Source organism: Ictalurus furcatus, chromosome 13 (assembly GCF_023375685.1).
Source record: "Ictalurus furcatus strain D&B chromosome 13, Billie_1.0, whole genome shotgun sequence".
In the NCBI taxonomy this organism is placed as follows: Eukaryota; Metazoa; Chordata; class Actinopteri; order Siluriformes; family Ictaluridae; genus Ictalurus; species Ictalurus furcatus.
In genome coordinates, this window is record NC_071267.1 from 11126339 (window position 1) to 11144793 (window position 18455).

An 18455-nucleotide genomic window follows, 5' to 3' on the forward strand; every position below is an offset into this window, starting at 1 on the left:
AATGAGTAAAATAAGAGAAACCATTTGGTACTGTTATATAGTTATCGAAGCATACGAACATTAAAATAAAGTCCGACTCACCATCAAGGCATTAGAAGCACATACACTGTGAAAGCCATGGTAGAAGGCGGCAAACTGTCTGTAGATGAACTTATTCAGCAGGAAATCGATGTATAGCTGGACATACTCTGCACAGGGATTTATGAATAATAAATAACACAGCATAGGTGATCAGAAAATTGCTGACAATATTGGGTGCAGTTTGTGGGAGGTTTAGTGAAGACTTCACTCACCTTTTCGGTTCTGGTTAGTCACAGGGATTTTATCTCCACCTGGCTTCAGGTTATATGACTTGACGACTCCAAGTTCTTCTTGAAAAACCTGCAAAGGCGAACATAAGCATTGATCTCTGCTCGTCTCTGCTTCCCTGAACATATGTGAACCTAGGGGAAAAATCAGGGCTTGTCGGCACTACAGTGTAATCTAGGGCAACCTGAATATCTTAAATAGCCTTACAGTCCTAATCATTCTCAGTGACCTGAGCTGCACAGAGGCATGTCTGAGTGTGAGAGAAACACCTGAAAGGTCGTATAGAAGTCCTCTTCGACATTTCCCTCATAGCTGAGCAGCTCTGCAAGGCCATGAGCAAGATCCTAAAACAGAAAGGTTCCACTGATGCCAAATATCGACTTAAAATACAGAGGCACCATGCACAGAGCTACATGCATGCGAAAACATACATGAGCTAGAAACAGTGCTGTGTCCAGTATAAAACATTTACATCCGTTAATCTGTGGATTTCATTAGCAGCAACATATTTCATAATAAAACAATACGGGAAATTTTGCATTAATTAATTACTTAGAAAATCGATTAGTAAAAAAAAAAAATGTTAATAGGTTTGTTATCCAGATCCAACCGAAGCAATTCATCCACATAAAACCTGAATAATTTTAATTCACACCTGTGTGTGACCAATAAAACTAATAAAGCACTGAAAGGAGAAAATGAAAGGTATGTTTGACATAAGCTGTGACAATATCTATATTCTCACTGTCTCTTATTAAATAACCTTCAGTTTTTCCAGCTCCACACACTTGTGGTGGGAAAAAAAAAAAAGAAGTTTAGCACAAGAGAGCAAACAACACCCAGAGGCACTCAGTTATATAAGTGTGTATGAGGGCAAAAGCTTTCAAATGGAACATCTGGATCGCTTAAGCTTTACTCAGCAAAAACCACTGGAAATGATGAAGAAATGGCAACTGTGTAAAAATTTCCATCTAAAAAGTGATGGGTAAATATGCAAGATTCTCAAAACATACTAGGGGCTTGTTACTTGTTGCATAAGAGCAAGGCAGTAACACTGTTAATCTTAGGCCTCCCTCTAGTGGACTTGAATTGAAGTGATTCAATTTCACTAGAATCTAAGAATATATTACTAAACTAAACTTTTTTTTGAGTAAATAGCAAATGCTGATTTTGGTAGGGTCATAACCAGTTTGTAACACATTTGATATATAAAGCCTTTTCATACATACAGCAATTTCCAACTCAATTTCAGACTTTTCATGTAATTTATAGGAAATCATGCCTGACAGAGCTCAGGTTTATCGGCAGCAGTAAACGAGCAGTCAGGATCAGTGTTGTACTAATGGCAGCAGAAACAATGCACCATTTGGAACGACACTTTATCAGCAGTGAAGAAACACCCTCGTTCTGCCTAGCGACAGCAACAAACAGAGCCACAAGAATACAACAGGTGCCATTTTAAATAACAATGTGTAATTCTCTGAGACAAATACGATAATCAATGACCCGGTATACTACCATGTGTGGTGACCACATGTATACGTATATACATTCTGTGCATTTTAAATGTTTTTATTTGACAGTAATATCTATATACTGTTGCATGAATGTACTGCACTGTAGAAGGTCGAAAAACTGCTTCAACAGGCTGGCTGTCAATTTTGGGCCCAAGTGTGTGTGTCTATGTATATATTATATTATATTGTATTACATATAATCACCTTACAGAGTTAAAAACACTCATTAACACCGATTTATAGTAGCCAATCAGACTTAGGCTTTAACCCTGTCTTAAAATCCAAGGCATGTTGATGGATCCAATGGATTCCATTGGATCCCAATCTGTCCTATTAGTTTCGATGTCAATGCTTGAAGTTGAGTAACAATCAAAATCTAGGGTCTTAAGGCATTAAAGGAATATTTCACCCAAAATTTAAACGCAGACCATTTTCCCTTACCCCAAAAACATAATTAGCCAAGTCAGGCTTGGTGTTTGAGGTTTACTTGTACAGTTTTGCACTGGAGCTAGAAGGCAAATTTATAGCTAACAAGTACTGTACAAACTTGAAGGAAACTTGGAGGAACTTGGAGGAATTGTGTGTTAGTCCTCACCCTCTCAGACTGATAGCTGTTACATGATAGAGCAGAAATAACTCATGGTGGCTATATCTTGAAAATCACACACTTTTATAGCACATAGTCTGTAACACATGCAACACTCATTGAAGACAGATTTGTGTTAGAATAAATGATTGAATAGTTAGAACGATAATTTCAAATTGCTTTTAAACAAACATTCTGCTATTAAGTGAAACTGTTTATGTGTAAATTATATCGCTGTGTGGTGATTTAGACAGGTGGTTTGCACCATCCTAAGTTTCCCTTAACTAAAATAAACAGAACACATGACATAATTTGCCGGATCAAATGATTTTCGGAGTGTTTCTTTCGGAAGTGCAGAAGAGCAGCGAGAGTGTTAATCAAAACAATAGATGTCACAGCTTGTGTACACACAGGCATGATTTGCTGCAGGTCGTCCAGGGTGAGCGTTGCCATGCCAACAGGTGCATCAAGGTCACATGGCACGATGGGAGGAGTCAACAGCTTCTTGTAGATGCATGGAGGGAATCGGATGTCCAGGGTGATGCTGTTGTACACGGCTAGGCCCATGAGCTGAACGCAAGGGGTTAAGAGTGAACAGCTGGGGAAGAGAGCCGAGTCTACACACACAAGCTTATCCACGCATCCAGTCTCGTAAGCCCTTTCTTTAGAGAGTGTGCACTTTGTTCTTGCTCCCGTTAAATTTATAACTAGATTGAGATATCTGCTACTGCACTGGCCACACAATAGCCTTATGATAGAGCCCAGTCAGATGTAGGGAGAGAACGCCCAACAGGTGTATTAAACATTTAGAAGAGAATGTGAAGAGGCTGCTCCTTAAGTGCTTACAGCTGCAACTGACGGCACTCCTCCATGTGCTCTCCATATGCACACGGACAAAGAGAGAGCAGTGGAAAAAGAGAACGAGAGCGGGAGGGGGAAGAAAAAAGCTCCCTTTTAGCAGACAGAGGGAAAATTTTTCGTAATGGCTCGAGCATCGAGACAACACAAAAGCCAGCCCCGGGGTCGTTCCAAATAAGACACAACCAAAGAAACCTTTCATTCATTATCCTAGGCTGATGTGACAGCACTTCTGGGTGTACTTAATCTCACAGCTCACAAATTTCTACAATGGGCAAGCTCAGAGGAGGAGAAACACAATGACACAGACACAAACCGAGCTGCCTGAGCCAGAGGGAATGATTATGTCAGGATATGGCTGCTACTGTCTTCTTTCCTACCTTATAGTAAGCAAGGTGCGGATAGCACTGCCATTTCATTACAGCGTGCATGCATTAGTGTATGAGGCCATGATTGGTTGATCAGTCAGAAAAGCATTACACATGGTGCCTCCTCAACAGTGACTCAAACTGAGGTCTAATGCTGAAAATAAGCATCTGTCCCACCCTGTGCTGAAAGGGAAACTTTTTACAGGTTCCACGAATAAACAGTGGATGTTTCCTCTAAGTGGAAGCAGACTGTATGTTTATGGGTTATTGAAGTCTCCCAGTGCCCATGCACAGCTACCTATGCAGCAGATGAAAGGATACAGCTCCAACCAGTCTGTACTCTGAACAGTTGTCACACTTCCAGTTGCTGAACCAGTGACATTGAGATTCCTTCACATATGTGAACATGCCTGTGAAAACGCACACAGCAGCAGTTTAAGTCCTCAGAAATCCTCAAATATGAAAAAAGGAAAAACAAATCCAAAGGCAAACCCAAATCCAAAAAACAAGTAACAAGTACATTTGACTTTTCCAGTAAAGACTCTTCATATCAGTGCTATGTAAATCACAGGTAGGTAAATCACTTAAATCACCATGGAAACTATTTGCATATATATTTCCATTCTATTTAAGCCAACATCAAATCTGGATGTTTTTCTTGAAATAAAATTGACCCTCTTTTCTGAATCAGAAATATTCTAGAGCAGGCGTTCTCAGAATTTGCAGCCAGGGACCGCTTTACTGTAAAATCAATTTCAGCAGGTTCATTACACAAAAGTGTACAATAATATTCTGGCTATTTATTGCAGCCATCAAGCTTTTTATTCCTGAACTTTCTACTGACAAAACACATTAAGTAAGTGCAAGTAGACATTATTTACAAGCTTTTTGAGTTACGTCATTTCGGAGTTACTGAGGTTTTTATTACAGCCTTTTAAATCAAGGGACCAGTCAAACAGGCTATAACTATAACATCTCAATAGTAAATATAATAACTTTGATAATAGTGGGTTGTAATTTCCAGCACTGTACCAAAAAAACAACAACACAGACCCCCTGGCTATGCTTCACTGACCCCACTTTGAGAACCACAGCTCTAGACACTACTTAAACTTTACTACCATTGAATACAAAAAAAAAAAACAATTAAGTTGTCTATTTAAACATCATTTTGTTTTCAATCAGTAAAGCAACTGGTGTTCAGGACACTAAGTGTTTGTGGTCTAAAGTTCTGGGGAACACTCCCCAGCAAGTACAGAATGAATAGAAGAAATCCCTTTGGTTTTTATAGCTGGATAGAGTAAAGAATGAGTAATATGAGTGAAAGTGAACTAACATGAAATCACAGCTGATCATTTGCACCCTGTCCTGAGCATCTCACCATAGTCTGTGTGAAAAATCTGTCGAATCAGGAGAAGAAACCATTCCTTTGTGAGTCCTCCCATGTCCAAGCCTGCTTCCCCGACAAACGTCACTTTTAGCTTTTTCTTCAAGTCTGCTCTCTTTCTTGAAAGCTATTAAAAAAAGCACACACAGACACACACACACACACACACACACACACACACACACACACACACACACATTCATGGTGGGGCCATTTTTCCAAATTAAGCCCTAGCCAGACTTAGAACTTTCCAGACAAGACTATACTTGCGCTTGGCCAAAAGTACCCTCTCTCAGTCTCGGAAAATAAAAATGTTGAATACGGTGCTGCTTTGAACAAAAATATATAATGCGTACAAAACCACTACATTATTCTTACAGTTCTGTAAATATTTCTTGACGGTTCAGTTAGTGGTAAAAAGTGAAGGAACAGACAGGCGCTGTCCATGTTCTGTGAGCGAGCGCTATTACCTCATCCAGTGAGTCACTGACCAGCTGCAGACGCCTTACTTTAATGTTGAGAAAAAGCAGACTCATATCCACCCTCTGTCTGCGAGAGACCTTGTCCACCAGGGTTTGCTGCAGCCGAAATAGAAAAAGCCGTGCATTTAATCATTCGACATTCCCATGCTGGAAACCTGTTTACATACTGATGCTCACTGGCACAATCTGTCTTGGGAATTTATCTTTAAGCTTCTGATAAATGTTGGTGATATTTCTGTCTGTGTTAACTTCCTGAATGCTTTAATGAAGCTGCTATTTTGTCCTAATGATGAGAACATAGTGTACACTCCTGCAAGCCTGTCTTTAATCCGACAGCCACGAGTCTGTCGAGCCTACGCTCTGGTCACATATGTTTGGGAGGGAGCTTGTGAGGATTCCACCCAAAAAAAGAACATCTCAGACTGCCCCACCCTGCACAAGACTGTATCTGTATCAGAAGACTTTCCTTATAGTAAAATGAATCCTGCTTGACTACGAAACGAAGCTTTTGACACGAGTAGGTTAACTCATGTGTAATTAATGGATTAGGACTGCCTTCGTTACTTTTTCAGAGCAGAGGAAAAATTTTCAATTTTAAGTAAATCTCTGGACTTCGCTGGGAAGTCTCCAAGTACGGACAGCTTAGATAAACAGTCTTGAGTATAGGCGGCCATAGAGCAAGCATCAGATCCCACGAGACCCTTGGGACCAAACGGTCTAAATCCTTCGTTTCCACAGTAACGTTCCCTGCACACTCTGGCAGCTCGGCAGTCAAGAGAACTACAGAGGAAATGACAGTGACATGCAAACTCTTACCCTGGCCATGCTGATCATCTGTTGCTCAGAGTCTCTTTGGATAATAGCCTTCTTCACCACTGTAGACAGGATAAAGGGATACTGGCAGAACGTGAACCTGTGCAAATTACAATGTGTCAGACTCAAAGAAGTTAAGTTCCTCGCCCATATTAACCATATATAAACAATCATAATGCATGGTTTTGTATGGTGTTGTCAGAGCAATTATGAAGGTTATATTGGTCCAGCAGATGTAAACAATGCCCCAGAAGGTAAATGCAACTTAAAGTCTGTTCTAGACTTTTTGGCACTACAAAAACAGCTCTGATGGAAAGAGTTTCAGTGCACGTGTGCTTAGAGGAAACTGGAGAGAGTAGTGCTTGCTCTGAATTATATTTTCGTGCCACACCTGTTGGAATTTCCATGAACTTGCCATGTCTGGTAGTCCTCCATGAAATCAATGTGGTCCAGTGTGAGATTGTAGAAATCAGAGAAGGGGATGATGGGAGAAGGAGAAATGCTGTTTGCAGCATCTGAATACAGAGAAAACGGAGATGCGGGAATGGTTTGACTCTGTCCCAGCAGACCGGTCAACATTTTCCGCAGTCTGGCATTGGTTTTCGTACTCACTTAGCAGGGAGAGAACCTTGGTGGCTGATGGGATCCACCATGAGCACTTGGACATGGGCGGTAGCTCCTCTGGTTTGGCAGGGAACAGCCGTGTGGTGATGAAGAGCTGTAGGCGTTCCACCAGCTGCTTAAAACGCTTCTGAGATAGCCTGAGAAACGACACGCTGTCCTGGTCAAACACTCACAATGTAGCTTTCTAAGTCTGTGCTTCTTGCTGTTATGGTGATTCAAAATTCTTTAAATCAAACACTTTAAAGTCTTGTTCTTTTCTGGAATTATTTTTTTATTTTGTTAATAGTTGTTGAATCCCTACATAATTGCTATGCCTTTATAATTTAGCCGTTTGTACTTATGGTTTTATTTTGTGAATGGATTCCTTAAGCAGCCTGGACTGCAAAAGGCAGTGACAGAAGGAAACAATTCAGACTCACTTCTTAAACCAGTGCATCAGGAAATGGTGATCTGCTTCAGGCAGGGTCGCTATTTGCCGCAGTAAGTGAGCATAGATGACATATGTGGCTGTGCTGGTGTACTGAGGGTTCTGCAACAAAGAAGAGCCTTTTTAGAGCACTTCAAAAAGGAAATATAACTTTTCACTAGGGAGCTGCAGAAGAAGGTCTGGCTCTTTAATAACGAGTGGCGTTTCAGCGGAAACCAGTGATCCCCCCTTCCAACATGACCTCATCGGTTCCTCCAGCACAGTCAAAGGCAAATCATACCACAGGCTGACTCGCATTAGTGGCAGACAGATCAGCCCAATAATTGCGCTTGTCTTTCAATTTCACTCGGTCTTCAAGAGAAATGTCGGTCAGGACATCATATCATAGCCTGCGGCTGACTAAAAGCTAATTTTGGAAAAGACTAACTTCAGGAGATGAAAAGTGGAGTCCAGTCTCCCAAAACATACAACATACAAGTCCTACATCAGATGGATAATATTGGAAATGAACTTTTTACACTCTATGTCTTTCCCCTGTCTCTCTCTCATTAGTCTTTTCCAGATATTATCCAGGGGCTATGGACTAATTTGGACACAAACACTTAGCTCACAATATATATACAGGCTAGTTCAGACAGTCTGACTCTAGCTATGGCTGGAGTCAATGGGCCATGTGGTGAGAGAGGAGATCAAGAGTTTCCTGCCTTGCCTCACACTTTGACATGGCCACCAACACATCACAAGGCCAAGCTTGAGCCAGATTAGGTCGACGGTGCTCTACGTACAGTATACGCCTATACATGTGTGCAGATAAGCGTCTCGATTTAGGGCAGGAAATTACCGCTATTACTGAAAAGTACCACATGCGTCTGGGTTATATAATCAAGGTAGTTTTCTATTAATAGTTCAGATTTGCACAATGATGGGCTCAGTATGGAAAACTCCACTGGACCATTTCTCTATTGGGAACTAAAATCTCTCTCATTGAAAAGTTTATAAAGCAGTAATAAGCGTCACATCATCAAGCATTACCTGCACAAGTATGAAATACGCCCTCAGGTCGTCCTTTGTCCGCGGTCTAAAAGAAAAAAGTAGCAGCTCAAAAGTCTTTTCCGTAACAACACAACACTCAGCAGCGTTTAAAGGCTCGGGGAGTGAAAACAAAACAACACTCACCCTTTCCATTCTCTTAATAAGCTATTAATGATTCCCTTCAGGACTGATTTCTGGGTATCAGGGGGCTGTAAATAAGGAAGTCTGACATTACAGATCTGCATTCTTTAGGAAACAAACAACTGAATAATGATTTTTAAAAACACACAGACAATAGCTCTTTGTGTAGTGCAAAACCGAGAAAGTGAAGGTTTTTTTTTTGTTGTTAAAGTAAGAGCTTCTGTGTACTTGGATTCATTACGCACCGTGTGAAGCAAAGCATCATAAACAGTATTGACAAATTTGGTGTTTATTCCTGAGTCTTCAATAGTGTTGAATGGAGCATTTGCTTCTCTCTAGGGGGGAAAAAAAGGAAAATTCAGTCTCTAAAAAATTACAAACTGTTTTTGCTTTAAGTCTAATCGGCAAAAAATAAAAATAAATAAACACTAATGCTGTATGGTGATAACAGTCCTTCAGAGTGAAAACATCATGGTTAATTACTATCATTTCTGTAAGATCCTATGTTATGACTGCATGGTTAGAAGATCATGTGTAATAAGATCAACGCTCTGTATATAATCCATACGCAGGTGTTCTCTTTTAGTACTCTCTGAATGAGCTCATTCATTCAGATGGATCCCTAACACTAACGTTGGGTTTTTCCCTTTCTCCTGTTTTTACTGTTACTCTTTCACATGGGTCAGAATTTTAGCAGCTCTCAGTAAAAACATTTGCACAATTCAAAGGAAACATACTGGATTAACACCTTACATTCTGTCAAGCCTAAACAGTTCTTCTATGTACTGTAAGCTATTCATTTATATTACACAATTCATATAAATTCATATTTAGATAGTATAACTAACATGTATGTGAAGAACCTTTTTTTAGCAATTGTGAAACAAATTTAATCGGAGATTAATCTCGCAAAATCATAATCAAACAACTAGGGCAAAACAAGCTGATTACATTTTGAACAAGAACAAGCAAACCTTAAAAGCAGCATTGAGTTCCAAGAAGGAGTCGAATGTGGTCATGTAGAAATCATGGACATGCTTCCAATCACCTGAGATAGTTGCCTTTTCAACGTCTTCTCTGGATTTCAACAAAGAAACCCGGTTAAGTGTGGTTTAGTGCAAACAAGTTCAAATAAGAATAAGAAAAGCCATAATGAACAAGCGTAATAGATTGAGAGCGCATACTGAAACTCTTTGGCAGTTTTAGTTCGGATGGGGATGATGGGATCTGAGACGAAGCGAGCTTTAACTTCTGGAGGCAAAACGTCTATAGAGATTCGCTGCTTCTGTCTCACATCTGGATAGATTGGGGGAAGCTCTCTCACTATAGACAAAAAGATAAACATGCAGGTGTACATATTTCTCAAAAGATATAAACACACACAAAACATGGTAATACTAGACACCAACAAAAACTTCTCAACTTTTTTCGGTGCATAAATGGAAATGCTATGGCTTTAACACAAAAGGGGTTCACTGATTAAAACATGCCCCTTGATCTCCTGGTAATAATAAGTGTTTTCCCAAAGCACTAAACAATACGGTTAATTAAGAAGAAGCTCATCACGCTCCCGTTGAGGATCCTTCACACTCTGATGGGAAAACTAGACACACCAATTTTGTTTCGACCCAAAGGACATTGCCTCAGATGAGTCAGCCACAGTGACTACAGCTACCATGTAAAAACGGTTGATGGGATTCTGGATCATTTATGTTCGGTCAACACCAGATGAACTGGTGAATACCATTTTTTTTAAATCGAAAAGTACATGTGTTATTGACTTTTCAATATTAGAGTCTGACTGTCTTGTTCATAAATACACTCTGATTTTTTCTAAATATAAACCATAACCTTGATATAATATTTCTACCTGCAAGTGAGTTCTAAAAGATGTTCTAGAATCAAATACAGAATTATTGCCAGCTTTATAGAGAACAGGGGGAAAATACTGTCTGCACACAAACAAGCTTGAGAAACTACAGACCTCGAACTAAATAATTCTTATAACACATTTAAATAGGCATGGCCTGTATGTAAGAAAAATCATAATAATCCTTAAAGCTATTTCTACAATATACAATATGCATCAATGTAGGTTTGAGAATAATATCTCCAGAATTATAGTAGTGTGGAATTAAAAAAAAAAAAAAATGAAGTTCAATACTTTGTTTAATATCTTCAAAAAGATATTAATTTGTATTTACATAAAACATTTTTACATAAAAAGTGACATTCCTTTTTATTTAACACTACAAGTAGAAAAAACTCTTAAACTGCAAAATGTCAAATGTTTCGGATTCAAAGATAAAATGTACAAAATTTTAACATCAGCTTCTTCCAGTTATTTCTTTTTTTTTTTAAATGCATCAGTTATCACCATATTGATATTCTAGTGTCATACTGTCCAGCGCTACGTTTAAATAGTATTACCTCCTAAAAATATACACTTACAATCCTTGCATAAAATCATGAGCTTCATTTATATATTCACATCAAACATCAGAATGGGGCATAAAGAAAAAAAGTCACAAAAATCCCTGTGACTTTAACCGTGGCATGTATGTTGGTGCCAGATAAGCCGGTTTGACTATTTCAGAAACTGCTGATCTTCTGAGATTTTCACACACACACACACACACACACACACACACACCAGTCTCTAGTTTACACAGAATGGTGCAAAAAACAAAAAGCATCCTGTGAGCAGAGACTCAGTCGCTGTGTATTCTCTAGATCGGGGTGTCCAATCTTATCCGGAAAGAAGCCACACCTGAGTCTATTGAAAGCCAAGCTCAACTGATTAAACAGGTGGAATCAGGTGTGGCTCCTGCTTGATTGGAATCTAAAACTGCACCCACATCGGCCCTTTGCAGATAAGATTGGGCACCCGTTATCTACAGACTGTTGTATGTGAAAATCCCAGGAGATCAACAGTTTATGAAATACTCAAACCAGACCATCTGGTGCCAATATCCATGCCACAATCAAAGTCACAGAGATCATACTTTCCTTCATTCTGATGTTTGATGTGAACATTAACTGAAGCTCTTGACCTGTATCTGTATGATTTTTATTTTTACTGCACTGCTGCCACATGATTGGCTGATTAGATAACTGCATGAATGCGCAGGTGTATTTGTTCCTAATAAAGTAGATGGTGAGTCCATGGGGTATAAATATAAGATTGCACACATGTGAATCCCTGACAACCAGATCTTACAACCCAAAAAAAGACAGATGGTTGTTGACTACAATTGACCTAGCTTCTTTGGCATGGCTGGGGACTACAAACAAACAAACACTATACCCAGTGTAAAATATGGTGGATCATTTATAGTTTGGGGCTGTACTGGGATATTTTCCCCCAAAATCCGGTTGCCTATGTCAGGAGATTTGGCTGTCCATGCAGCAAGACAAACTCACTCTGAATTCAACAATTTATTTTCCCGGATGCAGTTTAAGACAAAAAGCCATAGAGTCAACCCTCTCAGTGTATTTTTCCTCTTTGCCTGTACAAACTGAGGCACTTCTTACCCCATCTCATGCAGCAGTTTGTCTCAGTGGTTGAGCTTTGTAAGGTAAGCAGCAAACGGGGTCAAACTGGAGTTTGATTAAACTTTAATTACAGCTGCAGGGCACAAAATCCGAAGCGTGACGCTCTCTCTCCATAGAAAAACAGTGGTTTAGCCAGTGATTTTATCTCACATCATCTGTCTGCAGTCAACTGTCTGTGCGGCAGCACACTACGGAGTCAGTTAACTTGGCTAGTTTATGTACTCTGTAAGTTAAGCTTTGGAAGGGTGTTGAAAAATGAAGTGTCACATTCTGTGTGTATATGCGGTTAGCAGTTTGAATATTCATAATACCTCAAAAAAATGTAATAGTATTGTTGCTTGAAACGTCCATCTCTACTTTTAACATAATAATGACCTAAAACACAGTTACATATCAGAAAGTATATACATATACAGTCCACACAGGATTGGTTTTTTTGTGTTTGTTGCAGCCAAAAATACTTTTTAATGCGGCGTATTTTTAAAAAATTTGTGCTGCAACTTGTAGAGTTTTTTGTGAAAAACTACTTGAATTGGCAAAATTGCAACTGCAGGACATTGTTTCGCAGTGATGTTGGTAAATGAGATCTTTTAGCTGGATTCATGCTCGATGCACTTGAATAGAAGAGAGCTTTGGCTGAATGTGTGTTGCGATGATATCACATGACGCGTCTTGGCCCAAATCTGCGGAAAATCTGCGGTAATTTTCAAAAATTGAAAAAGCTCCTCAGAATATTGCGGAATTTCTTTGATTTTGCGCTAATTTCTGTGATTGCCAAATCCAGGAGGGAATGTCATTAGATATCTCAGGAAGAGGATCAATTACAGAGGTTATTTTTAATAATTATACATTTTAGGGGTGCCGATAGTTTTATAAATGTTCTGAAAAAATCTCTGCACTACTTATAAAAACTTATGTTTGTGAATATAATTACCAAAAAAAATATTAAGCATCCTTATGTGATTTTTTTTTTCTCGGTGCATGTGATGTTCATTTATATCTTTCATTTTGCTCATTTTTTAAAAGACTAGAAGTAAATCTGGATTCTGCAGTTGACCATATGGCTGAAGACAGAATGCCAGATTGTTAAGCAACTGAACATGAGAGGGAGTGTGTCGCTGAGAACTGATTTGGCCGACAAAAGGGGTGTGTTGCTATGCAATAAAGTAAAATACAAACAAACATTGCTGGAATTTCGTATTAAGCGTATAAGTTACTTATATACAAATTTAAAAAAATTCTAGCTGTAAAGAAGCAAAACAAAGCTGTAGGTTATCACTACGTTTCATGCTAAATGTCTTCTCAATGCATTAATTTTTCCATTTCTGTATTAGATGAAACACAGATTGAATACAGATTGAAACTATGAATACGATTAACAGACTGCTGTTGTGACGCGCTACTGAAGTCTCAGACTGTAAGGGGGATGATAAAGCTATAGACTAAAAGGTGAAATATATTTTCCCCCTGGAATATACAGTATAATACAAGCACAATGCTTTTCAACAGATCAAGTAGTGTGGTCTGATCTTACTGGTATATAAATTCCTAAAATTTTAAGCTCACAATTAAATAAAATTGTTTCATGGGGGAAAAAAACAATAAAAAAAACGCTGAATATAGTGCACATTTTCATCACTGCCCTCAAACACAACTACTCAAATAAATGCCATTCACTCAGGGGCAACTACCAATCAATGTCAGCACAAAGTGCTGTGATTAAGAGGCAAATTATAGATGCTAGAACTGCTCTCGGTTCCTCTGTCAGACAGGCCCTCAGACACACACTGAGGATTCTGTACACCAAAAGATAATGCAGATCACTTGAGTAGAAATGAACGGCAATGATTATAGCAAAAAGCTCTTCTTTAAAGAACTATACATTTAGACCATCATAGAGTCCATCCTCTACAGCATCTTCAACATACGCAGTCTGATTAGCCCTGTGTGTGACGCACTGATCTGCAAGTCTCCTAAACATCTTTGATCTCAAGGGGAAAAAAGATAAAACAAAACAAAAACACAACACATCTGCTTGCAGTATTGAACTGTTCATTAATTCATAGCAGCTAAAGAGAACTCTTTGAAATGCAATTAGTATTTTGTCCTGTGTCTAAGCATTACCTTTAAATTGCATGTGCATATCATTTAATATCCCACTGACCTTTGCATGAGTGTTTCCGTGACATGCATAAAACACAGGCTATCAAAGCACATAATCCATGGCCACTTCACCCTTTTCAATGTAGTTCTAAGGAGCTTGAAAGCCCAAGCTGTTTCTACCACAAATCTTGTGTCCAAAACAGCGACGGAGCCAGGAAATCATTTCAGGGGAAATGAGGATACACCGTATATTAAATAAATTCATCATGTACAATTAAATTGATGCGTGTATTTTAAGTGGTTCACACAGAGTAGAAGCAGTGATGCTTCTTGACATCAACCAATTTTGCCATATTCATAACACAACCATATTCATAATACAACCATCTTCATAACACAACCATATTCATTCAACACAAGTAATCTGCTGTCACCTCGATATCTTTATTCTCAGTGTGTACTTGCACGTTGGTTTGTAGCTTTCAAATGGAAACGGAAAAATGCATAATCCTGTGTACTTAATTCTGGTTCTCAACATAGCATCTGTAGCCAATAAAATGTGATTTTAAAAAATTGAGATGGGCTTATTGTATATTTTAGGCGGTTAAATATAGAATCATAATGATGATTTCTTAACCTATTTTTATTGACCAGTTATTACACAAAACAATGCTATTTGTCATTCACACACATGCACATATGCGTGTATACTCTCTATCTATCTATATAGATATAGATATAGATAAATATACAAAGTAATATAAAAATCCAAAGTAATTTATAATAATTTAGTATTTTAGCATCTTCAAAGTAGACACCCTTTTTGCCTAGAATTTCCAGAAATGTATTCTTGGCTTTTTCTCAACCGATTTCTTGAGGAATCTCCCTGGGATGCTTTTTAAACAGTATTAAAGGAGTTCCCACCTACGCTGGACACTTATTGGCTGCTTTTTGGAATATTTCGCTCCCGGTCATCTGTTTAAAAAAATATTTTTTTGTAAATAAAATGCTAGTTTTCTAATGAAAGAAATGAATATGTTGGCACAATTATATTTCATCTACAACACTGATTTCAAACATTTAATCATACATCTTCAGATCAAAAGGTTTTTAAGATCATGAGAAACATTTCAGTCTCCAAAGTGTCTCCAAATGTTCGACTGGTACTGTATGTAATATATATTACATACACATGTACATACATACATACATAAAAGGGCTGGGCAATAAATCGACACAATATCCATATTGTGATAAATGATTATGCGATGCACTTTTCTGAGATATCATTGTTATGGTGATATACTTTTTTTTTGTTTTTAATAATTACAAATTAAATGGTACTGAACGGATGCTGTTGATTTGACGTAATTTTTGTTAAACTTAATCTTCTTTGTCTTTGTAGGCATTAAAGAAAAGTATCGTCAAACTCAGTTAAACTTTTTTATTTTTTTTAGTTTGCTAACTAAATTATATATTGTGATACACATACACAAAATATTGGGGGGGTTCAAACCCAAAGTACAGCTACACCTGTGTGCGCTCACCTTGTCGGACGGCAGGTAAGAGGAGGTGTGTGGACAGGCTGTGACTGCCTGACTCTCTCTTGTGGTTCAGGGTGGAGATGAAACTGCCATACGAGGAGAAAGGTAGCTTTGTTCCACGATCCAAACTCTGTCAGGGGAACGAACATGAGGCATAAATCCCATTTGAATTGTGACCAAACATGTGTGTCACAAATTAGTATGTGATCTACCGTGAACATTACAATTAGCTGGAAAGCACCAATTTACTTGCAGCACAGACGAGCTCAAAGTCTGAAAATGCTGTGCTGCTGTGTGTAGGATGTGAAAAGTAGTGATTTAATCAGATTCACCGGCCTGTAATCACCGCATCACCAATCATCAGGACAGACCAACAAAGCCATGCTTGAAGCAAACAGAGCAACTGGAAAAGCAAAACCAAACCCATTGCAAAAAATAAAAACCCAGCCCGTCTTCTTATTTGATCTTATCAGAGGCAAATATCTGGACTCTTCTTCTTTTTTTTTTTTTTTTTTTTAAAGAAGAAAAGAAATCAAGTGTTCACCAGATGGTCCCACCCCATTTATTTATTTAATTAATAACATAAGTTTTACTCATCAGAAACGAGGAGTGATGCTTTGGGGTTGTGTGTGATGTATTACATAGACTAATGTTTTGTTTTTTTTTTTGTTTTTTTTAATGTGCAGAACAAATCACGCATGTGTATAAATTTCATCTCAAAGCAACTTGACTGTATAAAAAGCATCTGATTTCAGTGTTTTCTTCTCTTCTGTCCATTAAGATGCAAATGTTCTGTCAGAGTCCCAAATCCACCATTTTCCCAGTGTCGGGAATTTCCATCAGCACTGGGTTTCCCTCAGCTGAAGTGCTCAGATAACAACTAAACTTATCACGACATAGGCTACTTAAAACTTCTTTCTCAGACAAATGCAACTTGTGAGTTTGTAGTAAGAAACCGAAAGAAAAGAAAAAGAAAAAAAACACACCGACTTACAGGGTTTATGATGGGAGGAAGTCTGTCTCTGTCTCTCTCTTCTAGCGGATAATTATTCTCACTCATGTTTAGATGCATGTTTTCCCAAACACGATCACATGGCTTGTTTTGTTTGGAAAAAAAAATGAACCATTTAAAGCAGCGAAGAAGCTGCGGGTCGGTTTCTTTGCCGTTTTCCTCTGAGCAGGAGTGTTTACACTGCTGCTGCTGCTGCTGCTGGAACACTCACTGGGAACGCGCTGTTCCTGACGGCAAGCAGGTGAGTTTTGGAAGTTGTCACGATAACCGAAAAAAAAGAAAAAAGATGCTTTTTTTGCCCTCCAAAGTCGAGTATCAAACTACAGGTTCATGTATGTACACGATAATACAATGACAGAAACGACAAAATAATTCTTTGCGAAGCTGCGTCGGTTCACACGGTTGTGTGAGTTAAGTTAGTGAAGCTGAGCTGAGGCGCGCCGCTGCTGCGCTCCAGCTGCTGCACTCCGCCGCCATGTTGGTGAGGATGAAGCTCGCGAGGAGCAACTTAGTAACGGTCGCTAACGCTACGTCACACCGAGGGCGGGGCTTTCAGTGCTGAGTCAGATTTATCGCACACGGTTTATTTATTTATTTATTTACTTAGCCTAGTATTTATTCATTACATTGCATCATTTAAGGCAATTATATATAGAATAATAATAGAAAAGAATAATAGATATATATAAATAGAATAGAAATAAATAATAGAAATACATATTTTATATACAGTACTGTGCAAAAGTCTTTTTTCTTCTATAAACCTTGTTATAGATTTTTGTTGTTGACATTTTAGATTCCAAAACATTAGTTTTCCAGCACAAAATGAAATCTTACAGCAAAATGTTTGTATGTCAGTAAAGAAAGCAGCATATTATGTAAGAGAACTCTTTTCAGACAAAAAAACAAAAAAAAAACAATGAAGGGTGCTGGGTTTTGCTGCAAAAATAAGAAGCAAGTATGACAGTCAAAGTCTCCTGAAAAGCTGTGGCTGGTTCTGCAAGACGCTCAGTAATACTTATCAGCTAATTTCTTTATAAAACTGCACAAAATGTATGTGAGACTACATTATTATTATTTTTTTAGAGCAAAAAAAATTGGGCGTTGTCACGCCCATTTTTGAAGGCATCTTTGCTGTACGGCATTTCTTTAGAAAGTCATCACAGTAGAAACCATCACGGACATTCAAATGGTTTCCATTACAAATACCATTACAAACCATCAGCTAACCATTAAAACCATTACCATTACCCTTATTAGTCCTTAATGGGATCCACTAAATATAATATGCCACCAGTCAAAGGCAACAAATTGCCAGTAGAGAACATTTAATTTTGTGCTGGAAAATGAATGTTTGGAAATCTAAAATGCTTTTGTACTGACTCAATAATGTAGAAGTCATAAATCTATAACAAAGTTTGTACAAAAACAATAGGATGCCTAAAACTTTTGAACAGTACTGTAGTCCTGATACTTTTGGGATGAACTGGTACACTGTATCCCAGCTCTCCTCAGCAAACCTCACTCTTGTAGTTGAATGAGCACAAATCCCCTCAGCCACGCTCCAGAAGCTAGTGCAGAATCTAGAGCTTCCCAGAAGTTTGGAGCTTATTGTAAGAGAAAAGGGGGACTAAATCTAGAATGTTCAAAAAGCACATATGGTTTGATGGTCAGGTGTCCACAGACTTTTGGCCTTA

General features: G+C 38.4%; 1 protein-coding gene across 1 annotated transcript in view; it reads right to left on the minus strand.

Moving 5' to 3' along the window:
• Window positions 1–17268, minus strand: part of hectd2 (HECT domain containing 2) — a 22605-nt gene extending 5337 nt beyond the window's left edge. Inside the window, exons 1-18 of the mRNA XM_053639019.1 lie at window positions 16741–17268; window positions 15750–15876; window positions 9729–9867; window positions 9519–9621; window positions 8790–8879; window positions 8548–8612; window positions 8404–8449; window positions 7364–7473; window positions 6933–7081; window positions 6712–6835; window positions 6324–6420; window positions 5496–5603; window positions 5020–5152; window positions 3960–4048; window positions 2824–2982; window positions 579–653; window positions 294–381; window positions 82–188 (exon numbers count right to left, since the gene is read on the minus strand). Coding sequence (XP_053494994.1) covers window positions 82–188; window positions 294–381; window positions 579–653; window positions 2824–2982; window positions 3960–4048; window positions 5020–5152; window positions 5496–5603; window positions 6324–6420; window positions 6712–6835; window positions 6933–7081; window positions 7364–7473; window positions 8404–8449; window positions 8548–8612; window positions 8790–8879; window positions 9519–9621; window positions 9729–9867; window positions 15750–15876; window positions 16741–16818 — 1887 coding nt within the window. The 5' untranslated portion in view covers window positions 16819–17268. The remainder of the gene's footprint in view (window positions 1–81; window positions 189–293; window positions 382–578; window positions 654–2823; window positions 2983–3959; window positions 4049–5019; window positions 5153–5495; window positions 5604–6323; window positions 6421–6711; window positions 6836–6932; window positions 7082–7363; window positions 7474–8403; window positions 8450–8547; window positions 8613–8789; window positions 8880–9518; window positions 9622–9728; window positions 9868–15749; window positions 15877–16740) is intronic.
• Between the last annotated feature and the right edge of the window lie 1187 nt (window positions 17269–18455).